The sequence below is a fragment of the Phytophthora infestans genome, genomic scaffold (assembly GCF_000142945.1).
Source record: "Phytophthora infestans T30-4 supercont1.21 genomic scaffold, whole genome shotgun sequence".
Lineage (NCBI taxonomy): Eukaryota > Oomycota > Peronosporomycetes > Peronosporales > Peronosporaceae > Phytophthora > Phytophthora infestans.
The window spans coordinates 1,358,976-1,375,129 of record NW_003303738.1 but is presented as its reverse complement, the minus strand read 5'-3'; the positions used below and the strand labels follow the sequence as shown (position 1 = coordinate 1,375,129).

The following is a 16,154-nucleotide window of genomic DNA, read 5'->3' as shown; positions in this document are numbered from 1 at the left end:
AGTACCTCACCTTGCAGAGTGCTGTTCGCTGAGAGGCCATCATCAATGTCCCGGCTGTGCAAATGCGCTCATTCCTTTGCCATCATCATTAGGCTCTGCCAAAATACATATTTTTTTCAGAATTGACCCAAATTACGAAAGCGAACGGCAAAACTACACAGTCGATTGCATCGGAACTTTTGCGTGTTCCTGACAATGTCCATGACATGTCGACATTCGTTACTCAAAGCGGTTGTGCCACAGCTTGTGGAGGTAAATTTTGTCGATTCAGCGCCAGAACTGAATCCATGTGACGACATGGTTCATGTAGAAGTTATCCTTTCCCCATTATTCCGGACCCCTAATAGCCCAACAATGATGCAACAAAAAAGTTAACAAACGATGATGCAACAAAATGGTGGTACACTTCGAGTCTGCCAGAGTCGACCTGTCCGATTATGAGCCTCACGCTGTAACCAATCAAGACGACGCAACGGTCACAAACGTCTCCAGATACCTCAGTTTCTCAGGACTTTCCAGTCGAGAACAAGTGAGCAGTTTCCATTCGAGCCATTCTCCATTTCACCTTCGAGGACTCACGTCGAATACATCTCTCAGCAGTCGACTTGATCCACGATGGAAGGGCAGACCAGCAGTGCCGCCAATGGAGACAGGCCCAAGCATCTCGGCTACGAATCGGGTGCATCCATGATGGCACATGGGGCACACGAGTTGCATTACCACATGGCCACAAAGATTGAAGCTGCACTGGGCCACACCATGCCGCAAATGGACGTGCGCTTTAAGAACCTGTCACTAAGCGCCGACATCGTAGTCGTAGACGACAACAGCTCCAAGCACGAGTTGCCAACTATCCCGAACGACCTTAAGAAAATGTTTGTTGGACCCAAGAAGCGCACGGTGCGCAAGGAGATCCTCAAAAACATCAGCGGTGTCTTTAAACCAGGAAGGATCACGTTGTTGCTAGGCCAACCTGGCTCCGGAAAATCGGCACTTATGAAGATCCTGAGTGGCCGGTTCCCTATTGAGAAAAACATCACAGTGGAGGGTGACGTCACCTTCAACAACGTCCGTCGAGAAGATGTGAGCCAGACACTGCCGCAACTCGTGTCCTACGTGAACCAGCGTGACAAACACTTTCCCACTCTGACAGTGAAAGAAACGCTCAAGTTCGCCCACAAATTCTGCGGTGGCGAGTTTATGCGTCGTGATCAAGAGCTGCTATCCAGAGGTTCAGACAAGGAGAACCTGGAGGCTCTGGAAGCTACCAAGGCGTACTTTAATCACTACCCGGAGATTGTGATTCAACAACTAGGACTGCAGAACTGCCAGGACACTATCGTTGGAGACGCCATGCTGCGTGGTGTGTCCGGTGGCGAACGCAAACGTGTGACGACTGGCGAGATGGAGTTTGGCATGAAGTACGTGTCACTCATGGACGAGATTAGCACGGGGCTTGACAGTGCTGCAACGTACGACATCATCAAAACGCAGCGCAGTGTGGCACACACTCTCCACAAGAATGTGGTCATTGCGTTGTTGCAACCGTCTCCCGAGGTTTTCTCCTTGTTCGATGACGTCATGATCTTGAACGACGGTGAACTCATGTACCACGGTCCTTGTGACCAGGTACAGGACTTCTTTGAAGGTCTAGGCTTCTCGTGTCCGCCTGAACGGGACATTGCCGACTACCTGCTCGATCTCGGTACTGCGGAACAATACCGGTATCAAGTACCGAACTTCGCAACGAAGCAGCCTCGACTTGCCAGTGAGTTCGCTGACTTGTTCAAGCGCTCGAGTATCCACCAGGACATGCTGACGGCGCTGGAAGCTCCTCACGCCCCAGAGCTACTGCAAGTTGCTAGCGACAACATTAAATCCATGCCTGTGTTTCATCAAGGCTTCGTTGAGAGCACACTGACACTGTTGCGTCGGCAACTCATGGTGACGTACCGTAACAAACCGTTTGTTTTCGGTCGGCTGACGATGATTACCGTGATGGGTCTTTTGTACTGCACGACTTTTTACCAATTTGACCCAACACAAGTGTCCGTGGTGATGGGTGTTGTCTTCTCGTCGATTCTATTCCTGTCCATGGGTCAATCGTCGCAGATCCCGACGTACATGGCGGAGCGCGACATTTTCTACAAACACCGCGGCGCCAACTTCTTCCGCACAGCTTCGTACGTCTTGGCCACGTCGGCCAGTCAGATCCCGTTGGCTCTTGCGGAGACGGTGATTTTTGGCACATTGGTCTACTGGGTCTGTGGGTTTAATGCGAATGCGGCCCAGTTTATCATTTTCGAAGTGATCCTGTTCCTCATGAACCTGGCGATGGGCATGTGGTTCTTCTTCCTGTCTGCCGTGGGTCCGAACGCGAATGTGGTGACGCCTTTGGGGATGGTTTCTATTCTGATCTTCGTCATCTTCGCGGGTTTTGTAGTGACCAAGAGCCAAATTCCGGACTACCTCATCTGGGCACACTGGATTAGTCCCATCAGTTGGAGTCTCCGTGCTCTCGCTATCAACCAGTACCGCTCAAGCGAGTTTGACGTGTGTGTGTACAATGGCATCGACTATTGTTCCCAATTCAACGGCCTCACGATGGGTGAATATTATCTGGGTCTTTTCGGCATCGAAACGGAAAAGTCCTGGATTGCATATGGGATTATTTACGTTGTAGCCATCTACGTAATTTTCCTGGTTTTGACCTTCCTGGCGCTGGAATTCCTACGCTACGAAGCCCCCGAGAATGTCGACGTGTCGGAGAAGACAGTAGAGGACGACTCGTACCGGTTGGTCAAGACGCCCAAGAGTAAAGATGACAAGGGCGACGTAATTGTGGAACTGCCTGTGGGTGACCGTGAGAAGAACTTTACGCCAGTGACTGTAGCTTTCCAGGACCTGCACTACTGGGTTCCGGATCCGCACAATCCGAAGGACCAACTCGAACTACTCAAGGGCATTAACGGCTTCGCAGTCCCTGGATCAATCACCGCTCTCATGGGCTCTTCCGGTGCTGGCAAGACGACGTTGATGGACGTGATTGCTGGCCGTAAGACTGGCGGGAAGATCGCCGGCAAGATTTTATTGAATGGCTACGAAGCCAGCGACCTCGCTATCCGACGTAGTACCGGCTACTGTGAACAGATGGATGTGCATTCCGAGGCCTCTACTTTCCGTGAAGCACTGACGTTCAGTTCGTTCCTACGTCAGGACGCGTCGATCCCAGACGCCAAGAAGTTCGACTCTGTGAATGAATGTATTGAGCTACTCGGTCTGGAAGACATTGCCGACCAGATCATCCGTGGTAGTTCGGTAGAACAGATGAAGCGTCTGACGATCGGCGTGGAGTTGGCTGCGCAGCCGAGTGTGATTTTCCTGGATGAACCGACGAGTGGGTTGGACGCGCGTTCAGCTAAGTTGATCATGGACGGTGTTCGCAAGGTGGCCGACTCGGGTCGTACCATTATCTGTACGATCCACCAGCCGTCGTCCGAAGTGTTCTACCTGTTCGACAGTCTGCTGCTACTCAAGCGTGGTGGTGAGACCGTGTTCTTCGGAGAACTGGGCAAGAACTGCCGCAACTTGATCGACTACTTTGAGAACATCCCCGGTGTGGTTCCGCTCCCCAAGGGCTACAACCCGGCCACGTGGATGCTCGAGTGTATCGGTGCGGGAGTGGGTAACTCGTCGGGCAACCAGACTAATTTCGTGGACTATTTTAAGAACAGCCCATACACCGAACAGTTGCTGACTAATATGGCCAAGGAAGGCATCACCGTCCCGTCGCCGGATCTCCCCGAAATGGTGTTCGGCAAGAAACGTGCAGCCGACTCGATGACGCAGTTGAAGTTCGTTACATGGCGCTACATCCAGATGTACTGGCGGACGTCGGCGTACAATTTGACGCGGATGTTTTTGGCAATCATCTTGGCGGTAGTTTTCGGACTTATTTTCGTAGACGTTGACTACGCGTCTTATTCGGGACTAAATTCGGGTGTCGGAATGGTCTTCATCGCCGCTCTCTTCAACTGCATGATGGCGTTCCAGAGTGTCCTACCGCTGTCGTGCTCTGAACGTGCCTCGTTCTACCGAGAGCGGGCGTCACAGACGTATAACGCGTTCTGGTACTTCGTGGGATCGACGCTGGCTGAGATCCCCTACTGCTTCATGAGCTCGCTGATCTTCACCGTGATCTTCTACCCGTTCGTGGGGTTCCAAGGCTTCGTCCCCGCCGTGTTATTCTGGCTCATCCTGTCGCTCGCGATCCTCATGGAAGTGTACATGGGGATGATGTTTGCCTACGCATTCCCGAGCGAAGAAGTGGCTGCTATTATCGGAGTCCTGTTAAATTCGGTGTTCATCTTGTTTATGGGATTCAGTCCACCGGCGTACGCCATCCCCTCGGGCTACAAGTGGCTGTACGAGATCTCGCCAATGAAGTTCCCGTTGTCGGTCATGGTGGCGCTCGTTTTCGCCGATTGCGACGAGTTGCCGACGTGGAATGAGACGACGCAGATGTATGAGAACATTGGCTCGAACCTCGGCTGCCAACCCATGGCGGATTCTCCGGCTGATGTTGGTCACATTACGGTGAAGGAGTACACGGAAGAGTACTTTGGCATGGAGTACGACACTATCGCTCGCAACTTCGGCGTCGTGATCGGATGTATCGTGTTCTTCCGTATCCTCGGTCTCCTGGCGCTACGCTTCGTCAACCACCAGAAAAGATAAATCCACGCACCCAAAAATACAAATCCCCTGTTTTTACTTCACTTTGCGAAGCCTTTAATACATCGCTAAATTTAGAAGTGAACTTTACTGGGAGATAGATAGGATTAATTTGTCGTCAACTGGGTCAACGTTCATGCAACATAATTTTGTGGTCACATCATAATGCTTTGTAAAATCAGGTGATTTATGTGGAATTTTCGTGCAAAAATCAACAAAGAACTCCCTATTTACAGAACACCAGGCTTACAAAGTGTAAAATAAAAAACAAAAGTGTTATCATTCTCACCCAACTATGCCTCAATTACGGTATGGTCATTAATGGAAACCACAAATGTGATGGCCTTTACTTACAAAAACTGGTATTAAAGTGTGAAGGCATAATTTTCTTCCCATGCATTATGCATTTTCAACCGCGCTCGAGCTCCCATACATTATGCATTAAATAAATGTACATTAATTTATGTACTTATGCATGAATCGGGAGCCCTGCCTGACGCTATTCTGTGGCTCGAAGTGTTGCAGTAGTCTGGTGCTGCAGATGCACACCCAATAGTTCCCCCGCGGCAATAAGGTTGATGAATGTTGGAATCTCATTGGCGCGTTCATTCTCCTCTTGGCGCGTGATTGGCTACGACTCAGGTTGCGGTTGGTCTGCGTAAAGTGTAGTAGCAGCTCACTAGATCGCTCATTTCAGGGTAATCTTCAGAGCTCGATCGAGCATACTTAAGGTGGTCATTCAAGAAAATGGGAGCCGAGTAGTATTAATACATGTAAGTAGTTCAGTATTTCAAAGTACGACAAAATAACAATGACTTCATTTTCTGGAGCGAAATCAACGTCCATTTTCCCCACTGTACTGTATACATCACATCACACGATCGTGAGCTGTTTGCATCGCGAGACATCTACCGAGTTCTGGATATTGCATTGCCATCATCACCAGTTGGCCAGAGTAAGACTGCAGTATTATAACTGTGCACGGTAAAGACTACGTAATTGCACGTCTATTGCGGATCCGCAGATAAAATGACATGAATCCGGCCTCTGTAGGACATGTAGTTATGGTGTTTTCTCTTTATCTTCTGCAAGAAACGATCACTCTCGATTACCTCTATCTCTTCTGATGGTTATTGTAACGCAGTGACACCAGCCCCAGGAGACGGAAGAAGATGATCCAAGCAATCACGATGCCGAAGTTCCTCCAGTGGTCACTGTAGTCCATGCCAAAATACTGCTCCGCGTATTCCTTGACCGTGATGTGGCCCACCGTCACCGGTGAGTTGGCCATAGGCTGACATCCAAGTTCCGAACCAACGTTCGTGTACGCCTGTGTGGCTTCATCCCACGTCGGCATGCCCGAACACTGACCGAAGACGAGACTCACGAGGTTCGAGAGCGCGAATTGGTGCGGACAGATCGTGTAGAGCCACTCGTAACCCGACGGGATAGCGTACGCCGGGGGGCTGAAGCCCATGAACAAGAAGCAGATTGAGCTCACAGTGGGAGAAGTTTTATACCAGTCTGGTGCGACAGTATCTAGATTCCGTGCGAAAATCTGTGCGATTCGTACTTAATCGAGTATTAACAACGTATCTCAGTACATATGGCCGCTGATCGCGGCTTCGCAATAAATTATCCGATGAAGTGTAAATTGGTGAGTAAATAATGGTATTGTTTTATCTGCCGAAATAAATTATGCCTTTAAACAATTTATTTATGAAGATTCAAGCGCTCCAAAATTAACATTTTCAAGGTCAATTATAGTGGGTGACAAGAATACCTCGCTTTTTCCTTTTGCGATCTGATTTGCCACACGGAGAGCTCGAAATCCAAATACATGTAAAATTGAGCTAGTATTATTGTTTTTGATAAAATTACAGAAAACTTGCTTGTAGTCCAGAAAGGCAACGTCGCAGGTGATTCCTGAAATGAAAAATTATGTTTGTAGCATGTTCTCACACATTTTGCAATATTAATCTCTAAAAATTAAAATTCTAAAGAGCGACTGAAATTTATAGTATGGTGTATTCCATAGCGAAGCAGAGCGAAGCAAGGGAATTGTGTTTTCCACACCAGTGCGGTATACCGAAACGGTACCGGTATACACTGCTCCTGCTTGTTGCTGACCACACGTGGCGAGCTCTCTCACTTCGTATTTGGAGAACAAGCAGCAAGCAGTCAAGAAATAAAGGGGGCTTCCTACAACATTATCGCACGATGACCACTGAAGCGACCACCGAGGCCACCAGTGCTCCCATCTCGCCGTCGTCCAGGGCCGATAGTACCCCTACGGACAGCGTAGCTTCCGCCAGCAGAGACGTCGTCGTCGATGTAACAGGCGGTGACGAGCCGTTGACGGCTACATCTGACTCCGGCGTGTCAGCAGTATCCCGTCACCGTGGCATGATCGGGATCAAACGACGCCATGAACGACGTCAGGTCGAAGCCTTGACGTGTCGATGTTGTCTCGGGGAAGGGTGACGCTGGCAGCTGCACGCTGGTCGCCGGTACCTTTGTTGAAGCTGGAGCCTTCTTCGACCTTTTCGACTTGGGCGGAGCCACCTTGTCCTCGAGCTTATGGTCAGACGGCGTGTTGTCCTCACCATCGCCGGGCTTCTTGTGACCCGTACTCGCCGCAGGGGTGCGCTTCGTCGCCTTCTTCTTGCCCTTCCGGGCCTCAGTTAACGCGGCAGCGGTCGTCCCGCGATGCGCAGCACGCTTGCTGGTGCGCAGTGGAGGGGGGTCCGTTGTGGTACGCGCAGTCACGGCTTGAAGGTGAGGCGGGAGAAGTTGCTGCTACGACACCACGAGGGCCTGTTACGGAAGTCATGACAGAACTGCGTGCGCTGCGAGAGGAAGTCGTCCGTCTACGCCTCCTCCACGGTCATAACGGTGTTGGTCGGGGCGGGGCTACCCCAGCCATCGTGACAGCGCCCAACTCGAAGGGAGAGCTCCCTCCCCCGGACGTTCGCTTTCTGACAAGCTCAAGCTTCCAAGAAGGTTCCAAGAAGACGAAGGGGCGACTACAATCCTCCGCAGGCCCACCTGTTGGCTGCGAGTCGGATGTTCCGGGATTTCGGCATGAACTCAGGTAAGATTACGTCTGCTATGTCTTTTGTTCTACGGGTACGGGAGCTTGAGTGCGTCAAGTTTCGAGCGACACCGGCCGTGCTGATGGCCATCTTCAGCGGCCGACTAGGGTCTCACGGACTGACGATCATGCACTTCAAGGAGAGCAGCGAGATGGCATGCCTGGAAGATGGCTCAACCAACGCAAATTTCTCAAGCGACTTCGGCCCTTCGGCTGGGCTACCTACCGTAGGTGTTGAATGCGGTTCCTACGAGGACATCCTGGACGCCATCCACGGACTGAACGCGCTGGGTCAAGATGTGTGGTACGACTATATGCGAAAGCTTACAAGCCGGCTGCGAGTGTTCGTTTCGAAGAACAAGTCCGCAGACCCGGACACGACGCCGGTGCGTGTGCGACTTACTCTCATGTATGTAAACAAGTTCTTGGGCTCGGCCCTGGCGTACATGCAGGACGACAACACGCAGTGGTGGTCGGGCTTCTGCGAATCGCTGCGGTCGATCGAGTACCACTCCACGGGATGGGCTATGGCGCTTGTAAGCGTACTCGCCCAGGAGAAACAAGTATCTCGAGAGACGCGCGGCAACGGGAAGCGCGACCATGAGCGCAACCCCGCAATTCCGGGTGTTATTTGACGGCTAATACCACTGAACCGTCGCGGCCAAGAGCCTTGCCTCCTGAATGTGGCGGGGCTTCCATGCTCTGGAGGCTCGCGAGACCGGTGCGGCAACTCGAAGCGTGTCCACAATTGGCCGGATCCGCTACCTGCGCGTCTACAAGACTGGGTCGATCGCACGTATGGCTCCCACCACACGAACCAAGGCGACCGTCGCTGATGGGGCCGGGGGGATTGTAGCTCGACATCCTTTCGGTACGAGAACCAGATAAAGCAGGATAATACACAAGATTCTGCAGAAGTTCTGGCTACGAGCATCCTTAGCGAACTGTGTTCGGACACGCTCTTTCCGACCGAAGAGAGTTTGGGGGCGGAGGTTAGGGGGGAGCGAAGCGGTGGGGGAGGATTTTGCCGCGCGAGCGAGAAATTTCTCCGGAAGGCCTCCGTTTTGCCAACGAAATCCTCTCCTTACCTGCTGATGTACTGGGTTCATCGCCTTCCAGGTTCACCCTAACCTGCGGTGAATCGAGACAAGTGACGTCTTCGGCTATACAGCCTCCTTTGACTATACAGTCCGGGTCGACCATACAGTCACCCAAGGCCATACAGCCCCCCTTGACTATACAGTCCGGGTCGACCATACAGTCACCCAAGGCCATACAGCCCCCCTTGACTATACAGTCCGGGTCGACCATACAGTCACCCACGGCTATACAGCCCCCCTTGACTTTACAGTCCGGGTCGACTTTACAGTCACCTCCGGGTATACAGCCACCCTTGACTATACAGTCTGGGTCGGCAATACAGTCACCCACGGGTATACGGCCTGCTTTGACTATACAATCCATGTCGTCTATACAGCCATCCACGTATACACGCCCCCCGGGGTGCAGCCCATCCAGGTCAGACGATCTGTACACTAGCGAGAATATACGACGAAACGACCGACGCGATAATACGAAGTCTACCAAGGTCCAAATTCCGATGAATCCTGATATATCTACAAGCATGCCTTCGACTTCGGGTACAAGTCAAGCAAATCCAGACAAGCTACACTCGGCTAACAGAGATGGCACAGGAAACATACTTCGGATCGAAAGAACCCCACGTCGCCGTGTAGTCTCAAGTCAAACCGCGGACCAAATGCATGAGAATGCACGTCGGCGACGGGACCTGAATCGAGAAGTTCAATCGGCTACGCTCGGGAAGGCCATGGCCAGCTTCGGCATAAAGCTACCAGCGCCTGATTTCCCTACAACGCAAGAAGGCGCTGATGGACCTGTATACGTGCTTAATAAGCCATTGCAACGCTCTCTGTCGGAGCTCGCACGCCGTTCAGCTTTACTGCTACCGGCGTTCGTGGAGCTGGTTCGGGGACAAACGGAGCGGGATTACCGTCCGAACAAGACTTTGGTTCCAGCGGTTCTTGGCGAACTGTGCAGAGAGTATACGCACTTGGCGCAGATGCAGAAGATTGCTCAAGAAGGTGTCGAAGTCCAGCTAAAAGAAACACCACCTCGGCAGTCAGTTCGCCCAGTGAATCATGGCTATCTTGCGCAAGAATATCAGGAAAGAGCAAGATGCTGGGAGGTGCCTGGTCCTCGACATGGATCTTCTGAAGCAGTGGCCAGAGATAATCATTAGTCCCTTCGGCGTCGTGGACAAGGGAAGCGAGGACAGCACGGTTTCCGGACGTACGATCCACGATCTGTCATATCCTGAAGGAACATCGATCAACGATTGCACCGATCAAGACAGCATTACCAAACCTGACTACATCCACTGCGACGCGGTAGCACGGGAGATCCTAAAAGCAAAGCAAGAATTCCCCGATGTACCAATCTATGTGATGGCGGGCGACGTCGCTACAGCCTTCCGGAATATTAGCATCCACAGCAACAGCGTCTACCTGTTTGCCGGGCTGATCGAGGAAGAGAACGCCCTGGTGATCGAGCTTTCCGCGCCTTTCGGATGGACAGGCTCTCCGGGATTCTACGAGATTTTCGGCGGAGCGATTTCCCACGTTCATGGCTGCCATACCAACGCAGCTTCTCCGGCCGGTTTCTTCAATTATCACTGGGTGGATGACCACATTAACGTAGCTGCAGACATAGGAACGACCTGTTCCGACATAGACCGCTCCCTCCGTTACGCAATGGTGGCCATTCTGGGCGCTGACGCCATCAACATCGAGAAGTTCACTGCTTGGAAGACACGCCAGCGCGTTCTCGGATTGGAGTTCGACTCAGTCGATGGAGTGGTCGCACTACCGGTTTCCAAGATCCAAAAGGCAAGCAGGATTGTCGCTTCAGCTTACCACTCCCCGACGTTGACTAGAAAAGCGTATCGGTCATTAATGGGCAGCTTACGTCATGTGGCGACTTGCATTCGGGCCGCACGACCGTTCCTTCAGCGTCTCCGCCACCGTGAGGCACAACTCCATCGTTTTCAGGGCGTCTCCGTGACAGACGCAATGCGAGAAGACCTGCTATGGTGGTGGCTTATTCTGCACAGCCCTCAGCTAAACGGTGTATCTCTGGAATACTTCAACGCTCTCCCACCCCCGGATGTTGTGGTCGAAATGGACGCGTCGGATGTCGGGCTGTGTGCGCTTGACGTATTGGCGAAGACTGCGCTCACCTACGCATTTACCCCATCCGAGCTATCGCTGATAGCGGAATTCAAAATGGGAGCGGCCAACGGCTTTGACATCAACTTCCGCGAGCTCCTCTCGTGTGCCTTCGCGGTGCACGCTTGGGGAGAACGATGGTCCGCGAGCAGCCCCATCGGCAACAGACCGCGGCACGTGCACTTCCGTATCGACAATTCATCCGCTGTCGCATGGCAAAACAAGCTGGCCTCACGCAACCCCAGGGCTCAAGTGATGATCCGCCTGCTTAGCTGGTGGGAAGCATCATATCGGCTTCGGTTTTCAGCGTCTCACGTCGCTGGAACAGATAATACGCGCGCCGGTGCCGGCTCCCGTATTCCCGCTAACCCATCTTTTGCAGCTGTGTTTGCTTCGCTAACACATGGGTGGTCGCAGGTGGCCCCGAAGACGGACATTCAAGGCCTAGCCAGTATCTGGCAGCATATCTCCGCGCGCACTCCGTTGCCGACTCCACGTTTGATCAATACAATCGAGCCTTCAACAAGTGGAAAAGATGGACTTCGCGACGAGGACTTTCTCCCTGGCTTCATGGCATGACTCTCACTGATATGGTGAAGCACATATCGGATTTCGTTTTACATGGATTTCAGTTTGGCTTTGGATCCGGCGGTCCCATCCGTAGCGCCTCCATCATGGCGGTGCTCCATGGCGTTCGCCATTTCTTCGCCGCCTCCGGATGTGAGTTCCCGATTGAACACCCGCACATCCGCATGCTTCTCAAAGGAATTAGCCGTCTCGACACGCCCCGACGCCGCAAGGCACCCGTGTCAATCCACCTCTTAGAAGCATGCTTTCGAGGCCTGGCCATGGAACATCCCCGTGGCCAAGCCCTGTGGGGGGTAGTGTGCTTGGCATTCTTCTTTCTTCTGAGACGATCAGAGATCGTAGCCATCCAAGGTGGATCCTTCAAGTGGTTCGCTCTACGAGCGCAAGACATCGTGGTTGTGGATACCGCTGGGCAGCCGACTCAGTGTCCGTCACAGGCTCAGGCTGTTTGGATTCACCTGATCGGGTCCAAGACCAATCAAGGTGGGGCTCCAACGACTAGGATGCTAACTCGCTCTGGTCACCAGTTTCTGTGCCCCGTGTTCGGAGCCCTCATCCTCCATCAAGCAAGGAGGAATCTCCCTGCAAGCATCCCAGCCGCCGTGTACATCTCACGCTCGGGACAACCAGCCTGCGTATCGACCGAAGATGTGTCCGAAGCCATCAAAGGCGCTGCCGCTCGCACTGGCGGAGATCTCCGCCGGTTCAGCTCTCATTCTCTACGCGCCGGGGGAGCCACGCACATGTACCGATCTGGCACGGATGCACTTACAATCCAGTTCCACGGCCGCTGGGTTTCCTACGCGTACAAGACCTACACCAGGATCTGCAAGGAGTCCGTCACCACGCTTTCAGCGAACATGGTGGCAGGCCCACCGGGGGATTCGACGCTACATTAGTGGAGCCTCTATGCATGACCACTTAAGGGGGCACCGCTCTCCTCGTCCCTTTTCGGATCGAGCTGATGGTCATTGCATAAGCTCTCATTAATGTATTTGCTCGTTTGACCCCCAAGGATTGTGGAAAGGTGTATTCCATAGCGAAGCAGAGCGAAGCAAGGGAATTGTGTTTTCCACACCAGTTTTTTAGTAACGGTATACCGAAACGGTACCGGTATACACTGCTCGTGGCGAGCTCTCTCACTTCGTATTTGGAGAACAAGCAGCAAGCAGTCAAGAAATACCCGCCTCTCCTCGTCCCTTTTCGGATCGAGCTGATGGTCATTGCATAAGCTCTCATTAATGTATTTGTTCGTTTGACCCCCAAGGATTGTGGAAAATTGTAATTTTCGGAGATAATGCTATTGACAATGCTAATTTTGGAGGCCCTGATGAACGATGGGTCAGATCATCAAGGCTAACTGCAGAGGCAATCACGGACGAGTCCTTAAACACGTCGAAGGAAGCTACAGAGCTCAAGAACCAGTCTGGCAACAACAGTCACGATGGCTCGGGTGCTGGAGGTGTCTCTGGAAACTACCTGGCAACGAAAAGCAGCACATTTGGATCAGTACCATGCATGCACCGATTGACAAGTGCACGATACTTTGAATTAACGGAACTAGCCTCTGTACTCCAGCAAAGGCTTCGCTTCCTTTCCTTCAACCATTTTGCATACGCGTCGAATACGCGCCACAAGGGCCGCAAAGCGATCGAAGGTCATAACAACGTGCGTAAAGAGCCCGCTCAAGCGCAGCCTTACCGGTGGTCCAACTGCACGTCTTGCATTTAAGAGCGGTTCTTCTGAATGATCACTTGAGCTTCACACTGGTAGTCGCTTCCGAGTGCAACCGCGATACAGGAAATTGCTAAACTTCGATGCTCTCTACGAGTGTCGATGCGCTTCCAATCAAAGTATTCACATTCGCTCTTGTTCAACTTGCTGACGTACGAGCCCATCCTGTCGGCATTTTCCACGGTACCTGTGTAAGAACTAGCTAAAATAGGAGAAGCATATTCTTGTCGTTAATCCATTGCCATGGTGAACGTGCATAGCAAATTCACCTTCTAGAACAGTCTCCAGCGTGAAAAAGTCACTCTCGCGAGAGTGCCAGAGACACTTGTAAGGACAGAGGCGTTTGAGTGTGCACCATCTCTCCACAAGTCAAGCAGTTTGTAACCAGATCCAAGTTGCTGCGTCCGAAGCTAATTGTCGCTTTGCTGCACACCACACAGAAACCCGATCCAACTTGGATTCCAAGGGGGGCCATGCGCGTCATTCCGAAATCTGCTAAAGCTCAGACACAAGATGAACCCCACGCTTGCCGTCGCTGTGAAGAAGGCCGCGCGCTTCTCGCCCGCAGGCCGCCGCCTGTTTTCATCGGGCAAGGACATCCGCTTCGGCGTGGAAGGTCGGGCCGCTATGCTTAAGGGCGCGGATCAGCTGGCCAACGCCGTGCAGGTGACCTTGGGCCCCAAGGGCCGTAACGTGGTCATTGACCAGTCGTACGGCGCTCCCAAGATCACCAAGGACGGTGTGACTGTGGCCCGCAGCATTGACTTCCAGGACAAGTTCGAGAACATGGGCGCGCAACTCGTGCGCTCGGTGGCCAGCAGCACCAACGACGCGGCCGGTGACGGCACCACGTCGGCCACGGTGCTGACGCGCGCCATCTTCAGCGAGGGCTGCAAGTCGGTGGCCGCCGGCATGAACCCCACGGACCTGCGCCGCGGCATCCAAATGGCCGTGGACCACGTCGTGGACGGTCTGCAGAAGCTGTCGATGGACGTGGCCGACAAGGAGAAGGTGGCCCAGGTGGCCACCATCTCGGCCAACTCGGAGACGGAGATCGGCAACCTCATCAGTGACGCCATGGAGCGCGTGGGCAAGGAGGGCGTGATCACGGTGCAGGATGGCAAGACGCTGTACAACGAGCTGGAGGTGGTCGAGGGCATGAAGTTCGACCGCGGCTTCATCTCGCCCTACTTCGTCACGGACAACAAGACCCAGTCGTGCGAGATGGAGAACCCGTACATCCTTCTGGTCGAGAAGAAGGTCTCGAGTCTGCAGGCCATCATCCCCATGTTGGAAACGGTCGTGAAGCAGCAGCGTCCGCTTCTCATCATCGCTGAGGACGTGGAGAGCGAGGCCCTGGCTGCTCTTGTCATCAACAAGATCCGTGGTGGCGTCAAGGTGTGCGCCGTCAAGGCCCCCGGCTTCGGTGACAACCGTAAGGCCAGTCTGCAGGACATGGCCGTGCTCACGGGCGCCACTGTGATCTCGGAGGACCTAGGCCACCGTCTTGAGACGGCCACCCCGGAGATGCTGGGTGGCGCCAAGAAGGTGACGGTCACTAAGGACGACACCCTGATGCTGGACGGTGCCGGCTCGGCCGAGGCCGTGGAGGAGCGTGGCAACCTGCTGCGTGCCTCGATTGAAGGTACCACGTCTGACTACGAGAAGGAGAAGCTGCAGGAGCGTCTGGCCAAGCTGAGCGGCGGTGTGGCCGTCATCAAGGTGGGCGGTGCCAGCGAGGTTGAGGTCGGCGAGAAGAAGGACCGCGTTGTGGACGCCCTGAACGCCACCCGTGCTGCCGTGGCCGAGGGTATCGTGCCCGGTGGCGGTGCCGCTCTGCTGTGGGCGTCGCGTTCGCTCAACACGCTGTACGACTCCTGCGCCAACCTGGACCAGAAGGTGGGCGTGGAAATCGTGGAGCGCGCCTGTCGCGCCCCGGCCACGCAGATCGCCAAGAACGCCGGCCACGAAGGCGCCGTCGTTGTGGGCAAGCTGCTGGAGAATGACTCGCCCGAGCTCGGCTTCAACGCCCAGACCGGCGAGTACGTGAACCTGGTGGATGCCGGTATCATCGACCCTACCAAGGTGGTGCGCACGGGTCTGGTGGATGCCTCGAGTGTGGCGTCGCTTATGATGACGGCAGAGGCTCTTATCGCCGACCACCCGGAGGAGGCGGCGCTGCTGCTCCTATGGCGGCATGGTGCATGGGTGGATGGGCGGCATGGGCATGATGTAAGAAACCTGCCTGCTACCCGTCCGTTCCGTCAGCTTTGCGGAGAAATCCGTGCGGGAGACGATCCGATGTGAAGCGTGGAGCTGTTGCGACTGAACGAAGGTGGCCATGTAATGTCGTGTGCATCTACATCTCGAGCGCCCTCGTTCTCAAGTACAGAAGAGCGTTAAGCATAAATAGAATTATTAGTTCGCAACCAACCTCAACCTGATTAAATCATTGTCGCGAAAGAAAAATTGGGAAACTTCAGTTTCGCTGGCCAAAGTGCCAGAGGTGGCCAGAACCTTTACCATTGACACTGCCAATGCTTTAGGGTCTGCAAGTGATGATGGTTTCTTTTGCAGGCAACTGCCTAAATCAGGTAATCAAGGCGGCAGCACAAATACGATGCCTTTCAACGAAAGTTTCGTGAAATTCATGGTGACGGCCCTGTCTCTGTCTTAATTTAAATGTATCGGTATCCAAAAAGTTTCATAGCTGGCGTCATTTTCGAATCCGCCCCAGCCAGTGCAAGTCCTCTCGAGTC

General features: G+C 53.3%; 3 protein-coding genes across 3 annotated transcripts; 2 read left to right on the top strand and 1 right to left on the bottom strand.

Moving 5' to 3' along the window:
- Window positions 1-615: 615 nt before the first annotated feature.
- Window positions 616-4,737, top strand: PITG_11969 (ATP-binding Cassette (ABC) Superfamily; the record flags this gene model as incomplete). Its single annotated transcript, XM_002901382.1, has 1 exon — window positions 616-4,737. One exon carries the CDS (start codon window positions 616-618, stop codon window positions 4,735-4,737), a length of 4,122 nt encoding a protein of 1,373 aa, XP_002901428.1.
- Window positions 4,738-5,848: 1,111 nt separating this feature from the next.
- Window positions 5,849-6,211, bottom strand: PITG_11968 (ATP-binding Cassette (ABC) superfamily; the record flags this gene model as incomplete). Its single annotated transcript, XM_002901381.1, has 1 exon — window positions 5,849-6,211. The coding sequence occupies one exon, from the start codon at window positions 6,209-6,211 to the stop codon at window positions 5,849-5,851; it is 363 nt and encodes a 120-aa protein (XP_002901427.1).
- Window positions 6,212-13,886: 7,675 nt separating this feature from the next.
- Window positions 13,887-15,829, top strand: PITG_11966 (chaperonin CPN60-1, mitochondrial precursor; the record flags this gene model as incomplete). Its single annotated transcript, XM_002901380.1, has 1 exon — window positions 13,887-15,829. One exon carries the CDS (start codon window positions 13,909-13,911, stop codon window positions 15,700-15,702), a length of 1,794 nt encoding a protein of 597 aa, XP_002901426.1.
- Between the last annotated feature and the right edge of the window lie 325 nt (window positions 15,830-16,154).